The 17,941-nt window shown below is 33.9% G+C and overlaps 1 protein-coding gene across 3 annotated transcripts in view; it reads left to right on the top strand.

The window, feature by feature from the left end:
- The window catches only part of USP36 (ubiquitin specific peptidase 36), a 38,823-nt gene extending 22,665 nt beyond the window's left edge, over nt 1-16,158 (top strand). For all 3 annotated transcript variants that reach the window (XM_003768666.4, XM_031965578.1, XM_023502668.2), the window contains 6 exons: nt 1,101-1,724; nt 2,211-2,440; nt 4,997-5,098; nt 9,416-9,531; nt 9,731-9,883; nt 13,626-16,158. In XM_003768666.4, coding sequence (XP_003768714.2) covers nt 1,101-1,724; nt 2,211-2,440; nt 4,997-5,098; nt 9,416-9,531; nt 9,731-9,862 — 1,204 coding nt within the window. In that variant the 3' untranslated portion in view covers nt 9,863-9,883; nt 13,626-16,158. The remainder of the gene's footprint in view (nt 1-1,100; nt 1,725-2,210; nt 2,441-4,996; nt 5,099-9,415; nt 9,532-9,730; nt 9,884-13,625) is intronic.
- The last annotated feature ends 1,783 nt before the right edge of the window (nt 16,159-17,941 follow it).

The following is a 17,941-nucleotide window of genomic DNA, read 5'->3' as shown; positions in this document are numbered from 1 at the left end:
TTGATATATGGATATCAGAGCTCAAATCAGAAAATTTAGGAGTATGAGCTCTATGCAGTTTGCTTTTTTCCATTTGTCTTATACCATCTGATATTTTGAATTACTCTGCTTCTTTTAAAGTTTTTTTTTTTAAGGGTAGAACTTAGGATTTATACATTAAGGAAAGAAAAAAGAAATTAGAATTATAATTCTATTCTAGATTCTAGAATCCTTTTCTAGATTCTAGAATTCTATTCTAGAATTGTAAAGGATCTGTTAAAAAAAATGAAAAGTCCCTGAAGACTTTGATTTAGGGAGAAAGAAAGGATAAGGTTAATTAATTAATTAATACTTAATTCAACACATTTGTTCTATTAAACATTGTTGTTTCCTCTTCTATCTATATCTTAGTTCCAATGCTTGAAATATGTAGGAGATTGAGATTGAACCTCATCCTTCAGGAAGGACCTTTGGAATGTTGAATAGGCACTTATTTTCTACTTTTTCTTGTTGGCACAAAAAGAAAATTCTTTAGGAATATGACCAGAAACTTTAATAATTTTGTTTTGAATTGGGTTTACTTTAGTAATTTTACTGAAACTGCTTACGTCCATTATTTAGACAACTTGTTACCCTGTTTAAGTAAAGAAAGACAGGAAATATTTGGACCTTTTACTTGGCTTTCTTATACAATTCCTTTTTTCATTTGTATACCCTGATAATTTTGGGGCTGGGAACTGGAGCCTAATTTTAGGCACTCAACTGTTTCCAAGATTTCTAGATTGTGGTTGACCTACATTCATGTTCGAATTCTGATAGCATTTGAATTGGAAAAAAACATTTCAAAATTTTCCGAAATTTTTGAGGGCCATGAACTATGTAAGTAAAATAAAATATTTGATAGTAAGTTTTGTGAAAATAAATTAAATTTCAGCTGCTACAATGACATACTTTCTTAAATGTATTTATACATCTCAAAAGCAATCTTTATTAACCCTCTTAAGGGGAAACTGGGTTTAAGATACGTGGTTAAATTGTTTGAGCTTAAAATTTTAGCAAAGATGAGTTCAACTTGGAACTGTTGGAGCTAATTTTTCATAAGCTTGCCTTTCTGTTTTTAGGGCTGTTTCACCTCCCAAATCATCAAGTCCTTTGAAGTCTTCCTTCAATTCCTATTCAATCAAAGCTTCACCACTCCTGTCCAGCTTTAGGCCTTCAGGGATGACCGAACCACATAGCTGCTCCTTTGCCTCTAATCCCCTGCCTCAGGTAAATGGGGACAACATGTCCTCTTCTCACCAGCAGCAGGGGACCAGTAATATCCCTCAAAGCTTCTCCAAAAAGAGAAGGAAAAAGCATGTAAGTGAAGATAGATCATACAGAAATCCAGAAGAAGAAATCTCACAGGGAAATGGAGAGGCAGCAGCTGACCTTTCTCATGTAAAGAAAAAGAAGAAGAGGAAGCATACAGAAGAAAATCATAGATCTTGGACAGAAGTTGCTACATCTCTTACACAGGAAGAACAAATACAGAGATCAATTTGGAATAGAGGGTTAGGAAGGAAATATGGGTTAGATGTGACTGTTGATAGGGTGGAGGAAGAGAAAAATCAAGAGATGAATGGGAGTCACATAGGAGTTGTGACTGATGCCCATTTTTGCAAAAAGAAAAAGGAGAAAAAAAGAAAGAGAATGGAAGAATGTAATGAGGAACATTTTCACTATCAGAAATCATCTTTGGACAGGTGAGCATAGTGATAAAAGGGTGTCAGATATCAACCCACCTTTATGAAATTTAAACTTATTACTCTAGGTATGATACAGTTTGACCACAGTCTTTATGGGAAGTAGTAGAAGAATATACCAGGTACAGTTTCAAACTGTGGTTGGGTTAATTGCATATACTTTGTTGTCTCCTGATTCTCAGTCTGGTAGTGCTGTACATTTATTACTTATCTTAACTATGTGTGTTAAATAGTTTGAGCTTATTTTGACAATATATTGATTTTTATTGTCCTTTCTTGAGGTTCTAGTTTCTAGACTACAAGAATTGGGGTGATAGTTTGTAGGGCCTCCCTCTTCCCAAATTACAGGTAGATGGAAGAAAAGTGTATTTTGGCTTTTTATTTGAAATAAGATTTCTTTAAAATGAGTTTCTTTTTATTCTTTGTTTTGAGTAAGAGATTTTAACTACAACCCATAATTTTACAGCAGCTCTCTATTTGTGACAGGGATGAGCCAGAGTCTGTTATAGAGTCTCCAAGGAAAAAGAAAAAAAAGAAAAGAAAGCAAAATTCAGAACAGGAAGTAGAAGAGAACGAGCACCAAAAACACCAGAGAAAGGACTGCCAAAGTGATCACAAGGTCATCCTTAAAGAAAACAGTGTTTGCAAGGACAGCAATCAGTCTCCAGTTGTGAATGGCCAGCATCCTGGAAATATTGCTTCATATTTGTTTTTGGGTGAGATGAGGGATAATTAGGAGATGGGCAGATTGAGAGAATAATGTCTTACGTGATTGATGAGTCGTGGCTAGCATTTCTTGTTCTGCTTTGTTTTTTCTTTTTAATTTAGAGGTGTTCTGATGTTCAGACAAACTGTTATTTGAAAACTAAAACTTCTGTTTTGGAATGAGTTATGACCTTCTAGCATAATTTTATCCAATAACACTTAAAATGAGATGAATGGGGTGATAAGATATTTAGAGACAGCCCATTTCTGTTTACATTTGACACATCTACATGAAATCTAAGAGGAATTGTCAAAAAGTAATAAGAATGGGCCACACATAAGTAAAGAAATGGGCCACTAATCCATACATAAGGCTCCCTGTGGGCTGCATATTAACTTAAAAAAAGTATTTTGTGTGTGTGTGTGTGTGTGTGTGTGTGTGTGTGTGTGTGTGTGTAGACATTTTAATTTAGAGTGTTATGGGCCACTTGTTTGTGCTCTCTGATTAATAACATTATATTAAGATAATATTACCTTGAACATGTTATAGTTAATTTCACAATTTATATTAAATTTTGTTGTCTTTGACGAGATTTGGTGGTACTATAATCTCATTAGTAAAAATACTATTTATTTTTAAGATAGATTTTATGTTACCTACATTTTACCTCATTCATTCTCTTTCCTTCTTTCTCCCAGAGAACCAATAAAAAAAAAATCTGACAGTATATACACAATAGTAAATTAGAACCTCTGCAGAGTGGGGGGAGGTTCTCATATCTTTTCTGTGAAGTTAATTTTTTTTTTAATGACTTCATTAGCATTGTTTTGATTGAGTATAACCATTAATAGTTATTCATCTGTTCATTTATATTGTTAGAATCATTGTGTCAGTTCATTTCCATACTTATCTATATTCATTATAGTCAGTTTTCCTATAGCACAGTGATATTTCATTACATTTTTATACTCCAGTTTATTTAACCATTCCTAGTCAAGGGGCGTCTACTTTGTTTACAATTCTTTGCTACCATAAAAAGTGCTACTATGAGATATATAGATATAGATATAGATAGATATAGATATAATTGAGAGAGAGATTGAGATTTTCTTTTTTGTTTGTGACCTCTGTGGAGGTCACACTAGCTCTGGGTCAAAGGGTGTGGATATTTCAGTCACTTTATTTTTGTAATTCCATATTGCTTTCCAGAATAGATAAGACTAAATTAGAACTCCACCAAGCATGACTCCACCAAATTTGACTTGTTTTCATCTTTGCCAACTTTCATTACATGCAAGGGCAAACTTCAGGATGATTTTGACTTACATTCCATAACTTGGCTCATTTTCCCCCCTGATTATTAACTATTTGTTTTAAAAAAAAACCCCAAAAACCTTGTTTACTTATTTTTTTTTCAACTTTGACCCCAAATTCTGCAAGTATATCCTTTTTGAGGAATATATTCCTTCTCTTCTTACAATTTTGAGGCTGTATATTAGAATATGAAGTATAGTCTATTTATTTTTGCACAAAATATATGGTTCACATTGATTCGCTTTGTCTTTTCCAAGAGTTTCAGATAATTGCCTTTTCTGTTAGTTGTAAATGTTAACTTTTTTCTTCTTAAATTGTTTTATTGATACTATTTCTAATTTATTTTTTCATTATTACTACTTTCCAATGACAAATCCCACCAATAGAACCATCCCTTGTAACAAGTAAATACAGTTAAAACAAATCATTAGATGGGCCATACCTGTAGTTTGATGCCTCATTCTGTACTTCTTTACTGGCTCTCCTCTGCAGTCATATTTGGTCTCTTCATTGACCAGAATTCTGAACTTCTCCAGTGTTGTTTTCTTTTGTACTGTTGTGGTCATCGTGAAATTTGTTCTCCCAATTTAGCTTTAAATGGGTTAATTTTCCTTACTGTTCTCATCCTTGACAGGAAGAAACAGCATCACTTAAGATTTAAAATATTATTCTCTCAAAAATAAAAAGGTGAAATGAACTGGGTGCTTATTAATTAAGTATCTCAGGTGGAATTTGAACATAGATCTTCCCAACTGCCAGTTTCAGTGCTTTATTCATTTTGAAATGCCAGCCTCTCAAATGAAGAATTTGGAGGAATGTGAGAAGATTCTTAAGAACTGATTCAGTGAAAAAGAAATAAAATCAAAAGAATTATATATATATATATATAGTTAGTTAGCAAGCAAGCAATATACATTAAAATGATCATTAAAGGGAAGCCAAATTCTGGGTAACTAGAAAGTCAGTGATGGTCCTAGATAAAAGATGATATATACCTCATTCCTCACCCCAGAGGGGAGAGGGAGGGACTAATAAGACAGAATTTTGTATATATTATCAGATTGGGACATGGTCTTTAAAATCAGATTGGGCCCACCACATTGGGCATTTTTCCTTAACTTTGTTACAAGGGAGAGTTGCATTGGGGGAAGAAATATTTTTCTATGAATGTGATGTAAAGAAAAAAGAAAATTGTGTCCTTAATGATTTAACATAAAGATGTCTATAACTATAACTGTTTATTCAATTACAGAGAAGAAACAGGCTCCTTTTCAGCTCTGGAATAAAGAGAAAGAATCTAATGTAGTCCAGGAATTGCTCAAGTATTCATCTGATAAAGCTTATGGGAAAAAAGGTACTGCCTTTAAGACCATGCCTCTTTTTTCTTTCTTTGGTTACAATTTCCCAAATTCTCAGAATTATTTGAGATAGGAGATCTGAAAAAAATTTAAGGATATCCTGAAATGATGTGAAAGGCTATAAATCATTAGATTAGAGAAAACTTGAAAGTGTGTCCACAAATTGTCTTTCTTAGCAGCAGTAAATTTTCTGTACTACTTATCATTGAAGACAAAAAGTGAGGAATAAGGTATTGATACAGATAGTTTAAAATTTTATTTTGTTTTTTGTGATATTCAAACAATGCTTACTTGTTGGATTTTTATTAAAAAGATTAATTTAGATATATGGAATACTTATTAAAAAGATTAATTTAGATATATGGAATACTTTATATCTTTATTCCCCTCTCATTATGGCCATCTTTATTCAAGGTTTTTTTGGGTTGTTTTTTTTTCCCCTAAAGCAGTATGCCTTTTATTTGGCATATTGCTCAACTGGAACACCAAGGGAGAGATAAGGATAACAAGAAAAGAGTAGTAGTGGGGGAAATAAATGAAGGAGATTGTGATCATCAGGTCAAGGTAGAACAAAAAAGGAGGAAAATGGCATACAAATGAGTATTTTGCTAGATGATTTTGGGAAATTGAGGGAATGTTTATTAAGTATATACTATGTGATAGACTTTGCATTAAATGCTTTACAAATATCTTTTGATCCTCACAACTACCCTGGGATGTAGGTGCTATTATCCCCATTTTACAGTGACTGGACAGGATTATACAGCTAATAAGTATCTAAGGCAGGATTTAAATTCAGGGCTTCCTAAATGCAGGCCCAGAATTCTATCCTAGTGGTACTATCCATGCAAGAGAAAAAGTGCTTTCTCCCACAACTTGCAGTACCTTTTCACCAAGCTTTTTCAATTACTCATGCATAAAGCCAAATGCAGGGTCTGGTCACCTCAAAGGAAAGGATTCTACTCAAATAAAGGATACTAGTTTGTAACCTCTGAATTCATAGTCAGAAAGGAAAATGACAATTTCTAAGTCAGCAGTAGGATATCATGACTAGACCATAGATAGCTTATTAGATAAACAGCCCAAACCTTGACCACTCATAATCTGCCCCTCAATAGGCTAGCCCCAAGACAACTAGGAAAATCATATACAACTGGCTTGCAACCTCTCTTAACCAACAGGTCAGAGATAAGAAAGAGGTACAGAACCATATACACAGACCCTACATAGTTAAATTTAACAATACAGAAGCAAATTCTATATTGAGAAACTTCTTTTCATTTAGTCATTGCTTCTGGGATAATGGGACTAAGAACATAGTTCATTTCCTTTAATTGGTTGCCAATGAAGGGGTAGAAGAGAAAATTAAAATTAGAAAATTCTATTGCTGGAATTCTCCCCATCTTCATCTTGGTCCCTTAGCTTTCCCGTCTTCCATTTCCTTTCATGCTAATTTTTTATCTCTGTGACTACCTGCAAATTTTTCTATATATCTTTCATTCATGTTTGCATCTTGTCTCCTTGTGACTTCCTTGAGAGCAGGAACTGTTGTTTTTACTTTTGTTGGCATCCCTGGTAATTTCATTCTTCCACTATGATGTAGGTCTGACCATGTCATTCAAGACCCTTTTCTTTAAATTCTAATGGCTCCCTGTTAACCTCTAGGTTCAGCAACAAATCTTTGATGGTTAAAGCTTTTAAAAACATTGCCTCTTCCTACTTTTCCAGTCTTATTCCCTTCCGCATATTCTACGATACAAAGTCATTGGTCTTTTTACCATTCTTTCAGGGCTCCATATCTTATACCTTTTTCACTGCCTGTCCCTTAATGCTTAGAATACTTTACTTCCTCTTCTCCTTTTTGACTTCCTTAGCTTTCAAGTCTCAACTTAGGTCCCTCCTTCTATAAGAGACTTTTCTTGGTCTACCCTAATGTTAGTGTCTTTCCTCTGTTGATTAACTCCAGTTTATCCTGTATATGTCTTGTTGAATTTTTCCCTGTTATATTATGTATGTATGAACAGTTGTTTGTAAGTTGTTTCTCCCATTAGACTTTGAACTTAAAAAGAGGGACTGATTGATTTGAGTTTTTTGTTTTTGTCTTTGCCTTTGTATCCTCAGTACTTAGTACAGTGTCTGACATACAATAGATGTTTATATATAGTTGGCTGACTTAACAGTTCTATATCTCTCTGACTTCTAATTTTCCATCAGTTCCCTCCCTATATATCCACCATCTACAGTAGTGGATAGGACTATAAAAGGGTCTTTACTTCCCTTCATTGCATTATTTATCTAATTCTACTATTGTAGTATGTTTTACCTGTGAACGAGGATAGCAACTGGATCTATGATTTCATTGATGTAGGGAACTCCCAGGTGAGGAGACTCCCTCTACCAATTCAGATCAGGATTTTTTCTGTAACTTAGAATCTTAGAATGTTGCCAAGAGCACTGAGAGAGAGTAATTTTATCTGGGACAAATTCAGTACCCAACTGTGGGTTTGTCATTCATGAATGTTCATTAAAACTGCCTCCTTATAATTTCAGTTTTTTGAGGAGTTAAGTGCTTGTGCATTAACACACTTCCATATCAGTATGTATACCACTTGGTCTTAGCATATGAATATATGAGGTCAATTTCAAAGTAGTATTAATTAACATTACTTAGGGACTCAACCTCTTTAAATAGGTCTTCAAGAAAGGGAATGAAAAGCAAAATGGAAATAGTAATAATTATTTGACTTTATCAAGCAGAGGCTTCCATAGCAGCATTATTAATCTCAGACAATTTTAGTCCATTGGCACATCAGATGCAGAGTCTACCAGAGGGCTTAAGGCATCGTCTTTCTGTTTCATCAAACTGTGGGAGACTAATTTTTTTTTTATTATTATAACTTTTTATTTACAAGTTATATGCATGGGTAATTTTACAGCATTGACAATTACCAAACCTTTTATTCCAATTTTTCCCCTCCTTCCCCCCCATCCCCTCCCCCAGATGGCAGGTTGACCAATACATGTTAAATATGTTAAAGTATAAATTAAATACAATATAAGTATACACATCCAAACAGTTATTTTGCTGTACAAAAAGAATCGGACTTTGAAATAGTGTACAATTAGCCTGTGAAGGAAATCAAAAATGCAGGGGACAAAAATAGAGGGATTGGGAATTCTATGTAGTGGTTCACAGTCATCTCCCAGAGTTCTTTCCCTGCATGTAGCTGGTTCAGTTCATTACTGCTCTATTGGAACTGATTTGGTTCATCTCTTTGCTGGAGATGGCCACATCCATCAGAATTGATCATCATATAGTATTGTTGTTGAAGTATATAATGATCTCCTGGTCCTGCTCATTTCATTCAGCATCAGTTCATGTAAGTCTCTCCAGGCCTTTCTGAAATCATCCTGCTGGTCATTTCTTACCGAACAATAATATTTCATAATATTCATATACCACAATTTATTCAGCCATTCTCCAATTGATGGGCATTCACTCAGTTTCCAATTTCTGGCCACTACAAAGAGGGCTGCCACAAATATTCTTGCACATATAGTCCCCTTTCCCTTCTTTAAAATCTCTTTGGATAATGTTTTGGTCATGTATACTTATTGTGTATCTAAGTTATATTTTAATATATTTAACATCTACTGGTCATCCTGCCATTTAGGGGAGGGGGTGGGGGGGGTAAGAGGTTTGGCAATTGTTAATGCTGTAAAGTTACCCATGTATATATCCTGTAAATAAAAGGCTATTAAATTAAAAAATAAAATAAAATAAAATAAAATAAAATCTCTTTGGGACATAAGCCCAGTAGTAACACTGTGGGTCAAAGGGTATGCACAATTTGATAGGTTTTTGAGCATAGTTGCAGGAGACTAATTTTTTCTGCTCTGGATACTCTTTAAAACAATTGGTCTCTTTTGTAACACTAATACCTATCCCAAGAACATTCCAAAGTCAGCATTCAGTTCTTTCTCGGTGTAAAAAGTTACTTAGCAAGCTTCTTAAAAAAGAGCTTCATTCAGTGTCATCTATCCTCTTCCCCTCAGCAAAAAAGGTTGTGAAGATGGTATTCAGAAAAAGGAAATAGAGGCTTCTTCTCTCATCTCTTCTGCTAGGGTCTGTTGCTGTTACTAACTAAATGGACTTCCCAAAAGAATTAGATGAGCCAATTGCTGCTGAAAAAAATCACTTTTAATAGCAAATGATAAGTATAGTTCATCATGCCACTTGGTAAATTAGAAATTTAGCTTTCTGAGTTAGCTAAGCCTATCTAAGTACTAACAGTTGTATCTCTGTTTTGTAGTTTTGACTTGGGATGGCGAGGTGTCAGCCATCAGCCAGGATGCTATTCAGTATAGTAGACTGGCCCAGAATGAGACAGTGATTGATGATTGGGACAAAGAATTTGATTCTGGGAAGGTAAGACATGACTGAGAATATGGATCTGATGATGTATATTAAAAAATATATTCAAAGTGCTGTGGGAAACCTTTAATGTTTAATGTTTTTTGGTGAATATAATGAAGCTAAGTCAGGGGAACTTGAAATTAGTTTAATGAAAACTTGATGCCATTTGATGACTGTGTTTTGTGAGATTTTTGACTTTTGTATCTTTTAGGAAAAGAAAATAAAGAAGTTTAAACGAGAGAAGAAAAGAAACTTCAATGCCTTCCAGAAACTTCAGAGCAGGCGGAACTTTTGGTCTGTAACCCATCCAGCTAAAGTTACAAGCCTCAGCTACCGCCGCTGAACCCTGCTACTACTAAGAAAGGTAAGTTTGAAATATCTTAGAAACTAAGATTGTTTTTGAATTTCAGTACTAGTAACTTGAAGAAAGGATCTTATTTTGTTCTTCACTGTTGAAATGCATATTTGTTCCATTTGTTGACAGAGTAGAAGAAAGATGAAATGAAGTGTTAAAATTTAATAGCTTTAATGTAGGCTGCCATCTACTGTGGGACCTCTTCTCCTACTTAACTTGCAAACATTGAGACATTCTTCTGGAACTCCTTTTCTTTCCCAGTTCCACACTTCAAATCACTTCAGCAGCATCCCTCCCTATCTCTAGCCTTAAGGGAGACTTATCTCCCTTCTCTTTTTCTGACACCTTTCTCTGACTTGGTTGATTGGCAAGCTCTCCCTAATTCTTAACATTTCCTAATCCAGTAGCTCCTCCCCTGCTACTTTCAAACATGCCCATATCTCCCTACCCTTCCTTATAAAATCTTCCTTGGAGCATCCCGTCAAGCTTTCAATCTATAGTTTTTCCTACCTTTCATAGCTAAATGAGTATACTTGTTCCTTCCACTTTCTCGTCATTGACTCCTCAACCCCTTGAAATCTAGCTTTTGCTTTCATCACTTGACTGAAACTGCATTCTCCAAGGTCACTTATGATCCCTGTGTTGGCTCAATTGTTCTTTTGTCTGTTTTGATATTTCTTGATCTCTCTGCAATATTTGCCAATGACCACCATCACTCCTCATTCTGAGTAGGTTTTCCCAGGTTTTCATGATGTTGCTCTGTCTTGGTTCTTTTCTTTGTTAAGGTCATTATTCATAACCCATCAATAAATAAATCCCCTCCCAGGGTTCTGTCTTGATCTCTCTTCTCAATGAACTAGTAATTTCCCATAGGTTCAGGTATCTCTATCAAATAACTCTCAAATTTATATTTCTAGCTTCTTCATTTCTTTCCTGAATTCGAGCTCCATATCCCTTAACTACTTGTTGTACATCTCAATTTAGGTGTTCTATAGACCCCAAAATAGGATCCACCCCCAACTTTATTGTTTGTGTCAGTGGCACTACCATAAATTTTTTTTCTTGTTATGAACTTAACAGTCATAAACATTAACATTTCAGTTGATACAATTAACAAAAAATAGGTTTTATATAAGAAACTGTTAACTTCTGTTAGGTACAGTTTATTTCTTTACAAAAAATTATATATTAAATTTAACATCATAATAGAATTAACCTTATTAACCTGTTTTATGTCATTTTCTGAATTCTTTGTTCTTCATGTTCTTAAATTTTGGGTTAATGCTCTTTGTGTTTTGCTCTTCTATACAGCTTGCTAACTCCCACCCCTCATACCACATAGAAGTTCTTCCTTTTAGCAAATGAGCAATACAAATTGGCAATATAGTCAAGCAATACAAATCAACATATTGGCCATATATAAAGATGTGCCTCATTCTGAACCTGTACTCTTATCTCTTCCCTTCCAAGAGATTGGTGTAAGATTTCACTATTCACTAGAGGTAAAGTCTGTTTCTGAAGTTATGATTGGTCTCTGCATCCATCAAAAATCTGTGGCCTTTCATGTGACCTTTCATGCAAACTGGTCTTTTAATTATACATATATTCTTCTGCATCACTTCTTACAAATTTTATCAGATTTTTTGGAACTTCTCAAATTATCATTTCTCCTGGTATTATGATAGTTATAGTTATATTGATATATACTCTTTTGTTATAGAACAGAAATACTTCCATAAATATTTTTGTACATTTCATGATATTCATAAAACATTTTGTAACTTTAAAGCATTATTTAAATGTTAGTTCTTATTAATACTTTATAGGTCTTTTCTCCCTCTCTATTTGACGTCTTAGGCATATGTGATATCATGCTTCTTTTAGAGATTTGGGAGCCTCAGATTCACATTTCACTTTAGAATGGTTTGGATCAATTTTTAGTTTCAACAACATGACATAATGTTTCTGCTCTCTTTCAGCATCCTTAACACTTATCTTTGTCATTTTTTGTCCGTCTGATGACTATGAGGGGATTGAATCACACTTGACTCTAAATCAACACTTAACTTTTCCCTTCTCTAGTATCCTGTCAGTTGCCAAGTTTTGACTATTTCTTGTCCTCAGCAACTCTTTTTTCAATTTTTAAAAATCTATTCAGCCACTTTGATTTAGTCCCTTGTCACCTCAAATCAAGTGACAAGAGTAATCGTCTAATTGGCCTTCCTGCATTGTCCAATCTCTCTGTTTTCCAAACAACTACCAAACTGATATGCCTGGAGTATAGGTCTGAACATATTATTTCCCAACTCAGGAAGCTTCACTGACTCCCTTTGAAGATAATATACAGGCTCTTCTCTGAATTTTTAAAAATTCAATTTTGTTTTATTTTCAGATCCACATTCTTTCCATCTCACCTTCTCCCTCCTTGAAGAAAAATAAAATCCCTGTCATATAAATGTATTAGTTAAGCAAAAGAAAATCCTGCATTGGCTATGTCCCAAAATTATGTCTCAGTCTGCCCTATAAGTCCATTACCTGCCTATCAGGAGGTAGACAACATGTTTTATTCCTGGTCTTCTGAAATTGTGGTTGATCATTAAGCTGATTAGTTCCTAAATTTTGTCTTTATAGTATTGCTGTTATCATATAAATTGTTCCTCTGGTTCTACTTATTTCACCCTGACCAGTTCACTTAAGTCTTCTCTAGTTTCTCGGATAACCATCCTAGTCATCATTTCTTAAAGAACAGTAGAGTTCTATTACATACATGTACCATGACTAGTTCAAGTGTTCCCAAGTTGATAGGCATCCTGTCAGTTTCCAATTCTTTGCTAACTTTAAGCTATTATAAATATTTTTTTGTATATATCCTTTTCCTTTTTCTTTCATCTTTTTTGGGTAGAGAACTACTAGTGGTGCTATTGGATCAAAGGATATGCACAGTTTAATAGATTTTTAAAATTCAGTTCTAAATTGTTTTTCAGAATGAGTAGACCAGTTCAATCAATCTGCATTAATATGCCTGTTTTCCCAAAGCCCCTCCATCATTTCTCATTTTCCTTTTTTGTCAACTTTGCCAATCTGAAGAGAATGAATTGAAATCCTAGAGTTTAATTTGCATTTTCCTAATTTTTAATGAATTAGAAAATGTTGTCAAACTCAAAAAGAAATAAAAAACTCTTTTATAAATTTGAATTAGTTCCCTATATATCTTAGAAATGAGATTTTATCATAGAAACATATTGCAAAAATTTTTCCTGTTTACTTGCTTCTCTTCTAATTTTATCTGTCTTGGTTTTGTTGATATGAAAATTTTAATTGTATATAATCAGAATTCTCCTTTTTACCTTTATCTTTGGCCTTTAAAGCTTTTTACATTATAGCTCCATTCTCTTTCCAGGCTGATAGGACGAATATTCAGCCATTCGTCCTAAGAGGTCCTCTTGCTGCTCCCTATGTATATAACATTCTGTTCCCTATTTCCATGTCTTTTTAGAGACTGCCCTGCTCTCTTCTTTTGGAACTCCTTTAAGAAGTCTTTTATAATTCTGATGTTAGTGCTTTTCCTGAATCTCCCTACTTGTTTTGTATCTATTTTATATTGATACTATATTTAATTATTTGTGAATGTGTGGATTTTAAACTTTTGACTGCCTCACTTTTATCTTTTTATCTTTAGTACCTAATAATGCCTAACAATTGGAGCTTAATAAATGTCTGTTGATTTATCAACTAATTCTTTCTTCCACAGCTTCCAGGAAAAAAAGCATCACTCTGTGAGCTGTAGCTGCCTGTCTGTTGGATCTAAAGAACAGATGTTGTGGACCTTAAATAACCCTGCTATTCCAAGAGTATTTATATTGTGAGCTTACGTTGGCAGGAGAAGTCTCCCTCCACTGCTTTACAGATCATCCTGGAATAGAGTCTTATGGACCATTATTTTACAAAAAGGAAAGATTTTTAAGGCTTAAAGTTTGGTGACTTCAAAAATGGATTGTAGAAAAATTCAGAGTCTGATAGTACTACAGAAATGACAGTTTAGTGGGCTCAGGGTGTGAACTGAACTGAATGTAGTTTAAGTGAATGTAAGACAGAGATTCTTCCACAGCAAAAGAAATGTTGAATCCAGCCAAAGAAGATCTAGATACTGGTGTGTACAAAATATGCAAGATGAAGGGACGGATCAGGTAGTTTCATGAAAACTAGCATCTCCTCCCATTGTATCCTAAAGGAAACCTAATGTCAGGAACTTTAAGGAGGGGACACACCTGAAATTTGGTAACTTTCGTGGTGAAAAATCATCTGTACTAAAACTGCTGGCATTTTTATATGCTTCTGCTCACTGTCTTTATTTTTGGTTGTGGAGCTGGCATTTCTCTGAACCTGAGTGATTGGTCTGTGCCTCTCCTGTCCATCTTGATGCAGTAAGCAGGACTACTGCAGTATTTCTCCTTTGAAATGGAGGCTTCAGTTAATATTTCTCTTTTTCCTTGAAAATTGCTGCTATTGATATCTTTATAGAGTAAAAAGCTGATTTTCTGTAATCTGAGCTTGTAATGAGCTGGAATTATCTGCCCTTTGCTTCTAAGGATGCTATTTTTCTTGCTCCAATGTGACTGTGATGTAGTTTACCTTACAGCTGCAATGACCCATTGAGGTGGTGGTCTTGGGGGTGAAATTCTTCTCTTTTACTTTCATATTTGGTAGAAGAAAATGTACTTATTACCAGGCCAGTGGTTAACCTATGTTCCTTTTGCCCTTTTTTTTGTAGTACACACCCATTTTGATACTCTTTATAGACGACCTTGGTTTAGATGATACCCAATATTATTTACTGTGCCTTTAACATTAACAGTTTGAGAAGTATGGAAAATTCACTTTATCTGGCATTTTAAGAAAACTTCCATTATAGGAAGGAAGAGGAAAGGTGATAGAAATTTCACATTGAGTATCAAATGGAAAATTTCCATGTGGCTTAAATTCATTCCAACAAGTGATTCTTTTGCATGGGACCTATTGTTATTTATGTTTGTGCCACTTTCTTCTTAAATTAACTTTGCATTACACTCTGCTATTACCTTTGTTGGTGTTTTAATGTTGAATGTGTGGATAGAAACTGCTTTGGAGAAATTAACAGCATTGTCTAGACCTTTATTTTTTTAATGGGCTCATTCATTCAACAATCATTTATTAAGCAGCTACTATTTGCAGAACACTGTTTGAGAATAACAATACATATAGTATATTCTCATCAGCTATTTCAGGTCTTGAGAAAACAGAATTGTAGGGTTTGCTAATGCTAATTAGAGAATTTTTTGCTCTTCTCTCAAGAGTGCTTATTTCTGAATATTGATTTATACTTCATTCTTATGAAAAGAAGACACAGTCATCAGTGTTCTGTAGCTTAATTATCTATTGCCATGATGGAGAAGAAGCAGCAGCTTTTTTTTTCAGCAATCACTTCTTCTTTATGTTGAAATTTACTTCTTTACAGAATATCTCAAGCTATTTCCCTCTAATGTCCTATAGTTGAAAAAGAAAATTTGAGTATTCTACTGGCATAGTATCCTCTTTATTTTTTTCTCCTTTATCTCATTCTCTACTCCTAAACCCCCTCATTTTTCCCTTCCATATTATAATTATGACATCTTTTCCCCATACAGTCTTTGAATATATATATGTGTGTGTATATATATGTGTATACACACACACACACACACACACACACACATACATATATATGACTTTCCAAAGCATTTTATCATTGTCCAAATGTAGACTAGCCATTTCCTTTTATAAAACATGATTAAACAAATTGGGAGAGGGAAGGGATAGTGCCCAGAAATAATTTCATATACAAACTCTAGGATGACATGTACATATATACATATCTATAAATATACATACAAACATATATACATATATATATTAAAACTTTTATAATAGCAGTCATTCAACTGACTTAGAATGTGGATTTTATTTAACTTTGCATTTAAGAGATGAGTTGGAATAGTGTAAGATCTGTACTGTAAAGACTATCCTCTTTGAGTGATCAAGTATAATATCACTCAAAATGAATTACCATTGATCAGCTTGTTTTATTAACCTGGACTCCATTTTGACAATTTTTAAAGTCTTATATTTAATGGTTGTATATTCTCTCTAATGTATGTGTGTGGATAGAAATGTCATCTTGTATTTTGCACCTCCTGCTGAAGGGTGCTCGGTAGCCTCAGATATTGCCAAGATCATGGTGCAATAAAATAATGAATTTTTGTGAGTTTTGTCAGTGTCTTGGTGAATTTTTTTTTTCCATTTAGAATAAAATGTTCCATTTTCAAGAAAATATAACCATCCCGATGGCCACTGAATGAATTACAGATTTCAGAAATCTTTGTATGGCTAGAATCATTCAGAACAAAGCTCAAGATGATATACCTCTTTAAACATGAGAAGTAAATACAAAATTTTGATAATTTGAGGTAAATAAACTTTTATATAATGGTAGATTTAAAATTAGTACCAAAGAATTTGAAAATAAAAGTTAATATAATTTAATACTGGAAAATTAGAATTAGTATGGAGATAAATGAGTGAGAAATAGTATGTTACACTAAATGATCAATTTTCTTTACAGAATGAAATAGTAATGAAGCTATTTCAGACTTCAAAATTAGTATGAATATATTCAAAAATCAACAGTAATTCAACAAACATTAAGACCTTCAATGTGCTAATGAAATAAAAAAGGAATAATGCTAAAACACCTCTTCTACCCCAAAAATTTGTTTTATGGGAGAGAGATGATATAAAATGGGAAAAGAGTCATGATTTCATCTTTATGGGTACTTAAAACCACCACAATTGACTGGAATTACCCCATACTACAGTATCTTATGGCAATACTAGCAATTATTTTCTTTGTGTCCTACCTGAGGCTTTCTAAATTCATTTAGGAAGATCTTTAGGTCTGTTCTTGGTTATATATAATCAAAGCAATTTCAGAGCTTTGATTATATATCAAATGGAGGCTCACCTCCATTCCAAGATCAAGTACAGGAGAAGTAATTCAGTGGGACAATACAGATAAATAAATAACTATAATCCAAATAACTTTAAATAAAGATAAAGAGAAGATCTAAGCAAAGTCCCAGAAATTTGAGGCAGGACTAATCACATAATTACAGAGATAATAGATTAGATATGGATAAGAAGGTCTGAATATTTAGAGGCCTGAAATTTAACATCTTGAGTTTTTGAGAAAATGATGGAGCCATGGACATAGATAAATTTGAGATTGAGGATTGCATTTTTGAACGTTAGACTTGTTGATTTTGAGATGTAGGACTTCTTTCAGATTTAAATTTCCTATTCTGCCTTGTAAGCATATAGGTTAAACTTGACCTCACTTTTGGTCCTCTAGTCATATGACATTTCCTTTGTGTTGTGGCCTGGAAGAAGTGTTGATGAATTGTCAATCAAAATCTCGTTTAACAACTATTGTGCACCAACTATGGACCCCAGGCCTTGTGGTAGTGTATAAGATACTTCTTCAAGGAACTTAAAATTTCATTGGGGAAATAGCACAACTATGTGGAGAATTAAAAAGCAAAGCAACTTTTAAATGTTTAAAAAATAAAATAAAAGATTAGGATATTTGATTATAAAGTCAATAGAGAACTTCTAGAAATGAGTGGAAGAGTGACATGGTCAAACCCATGTTTTAGAAATCACTTTGTCTCCTTAGTTGGAGGTATTGGAGAAATGAAAGAAGTGAAGGAGGGAGACTAGTTAGGCTATTCAGAAGTCCAATTGACAGGTAATGAGCTTGTGAAGTAGAGGGGTAGCTATGTGAGTGTAAAGAAGGGGATAGGAGAGATTTAGGCAGTGATTGGATATTTAAATTGAGGGAGAGAGGGAGGAGTCAAGGTTGTTGAACCTAAATGACTGGGATAAGATGGTGTCAAAATAGTAATAGGTAAGTTTAGAAAAGTGGTAAGTTTTTCTAAGAAAGATGATAGAGACAATCTCTTAAAACCATCCTTGCCTAAGGATTTTTGTTTGATT

Source organism: Sarcophilus harrisii, chromosome 4, assembly GCF_902635505.1.
Source record: "Sarcophilus harrisii chromosome 4, mSarHar1.11, whole genome shotgun sequence".
Lineage (NCBI taxonomy): Eukaryota > Metazoa > Chordata > Mammalia > Dasyuromorphia > Dasyuridae > Sarcophilus > Sarcophilus harrisii.
The sequence above is the reverse complement of the archived record's forward strand: the minus strand, read 5'-3'. Positions and strand labels throughout refer to the sequence as shown.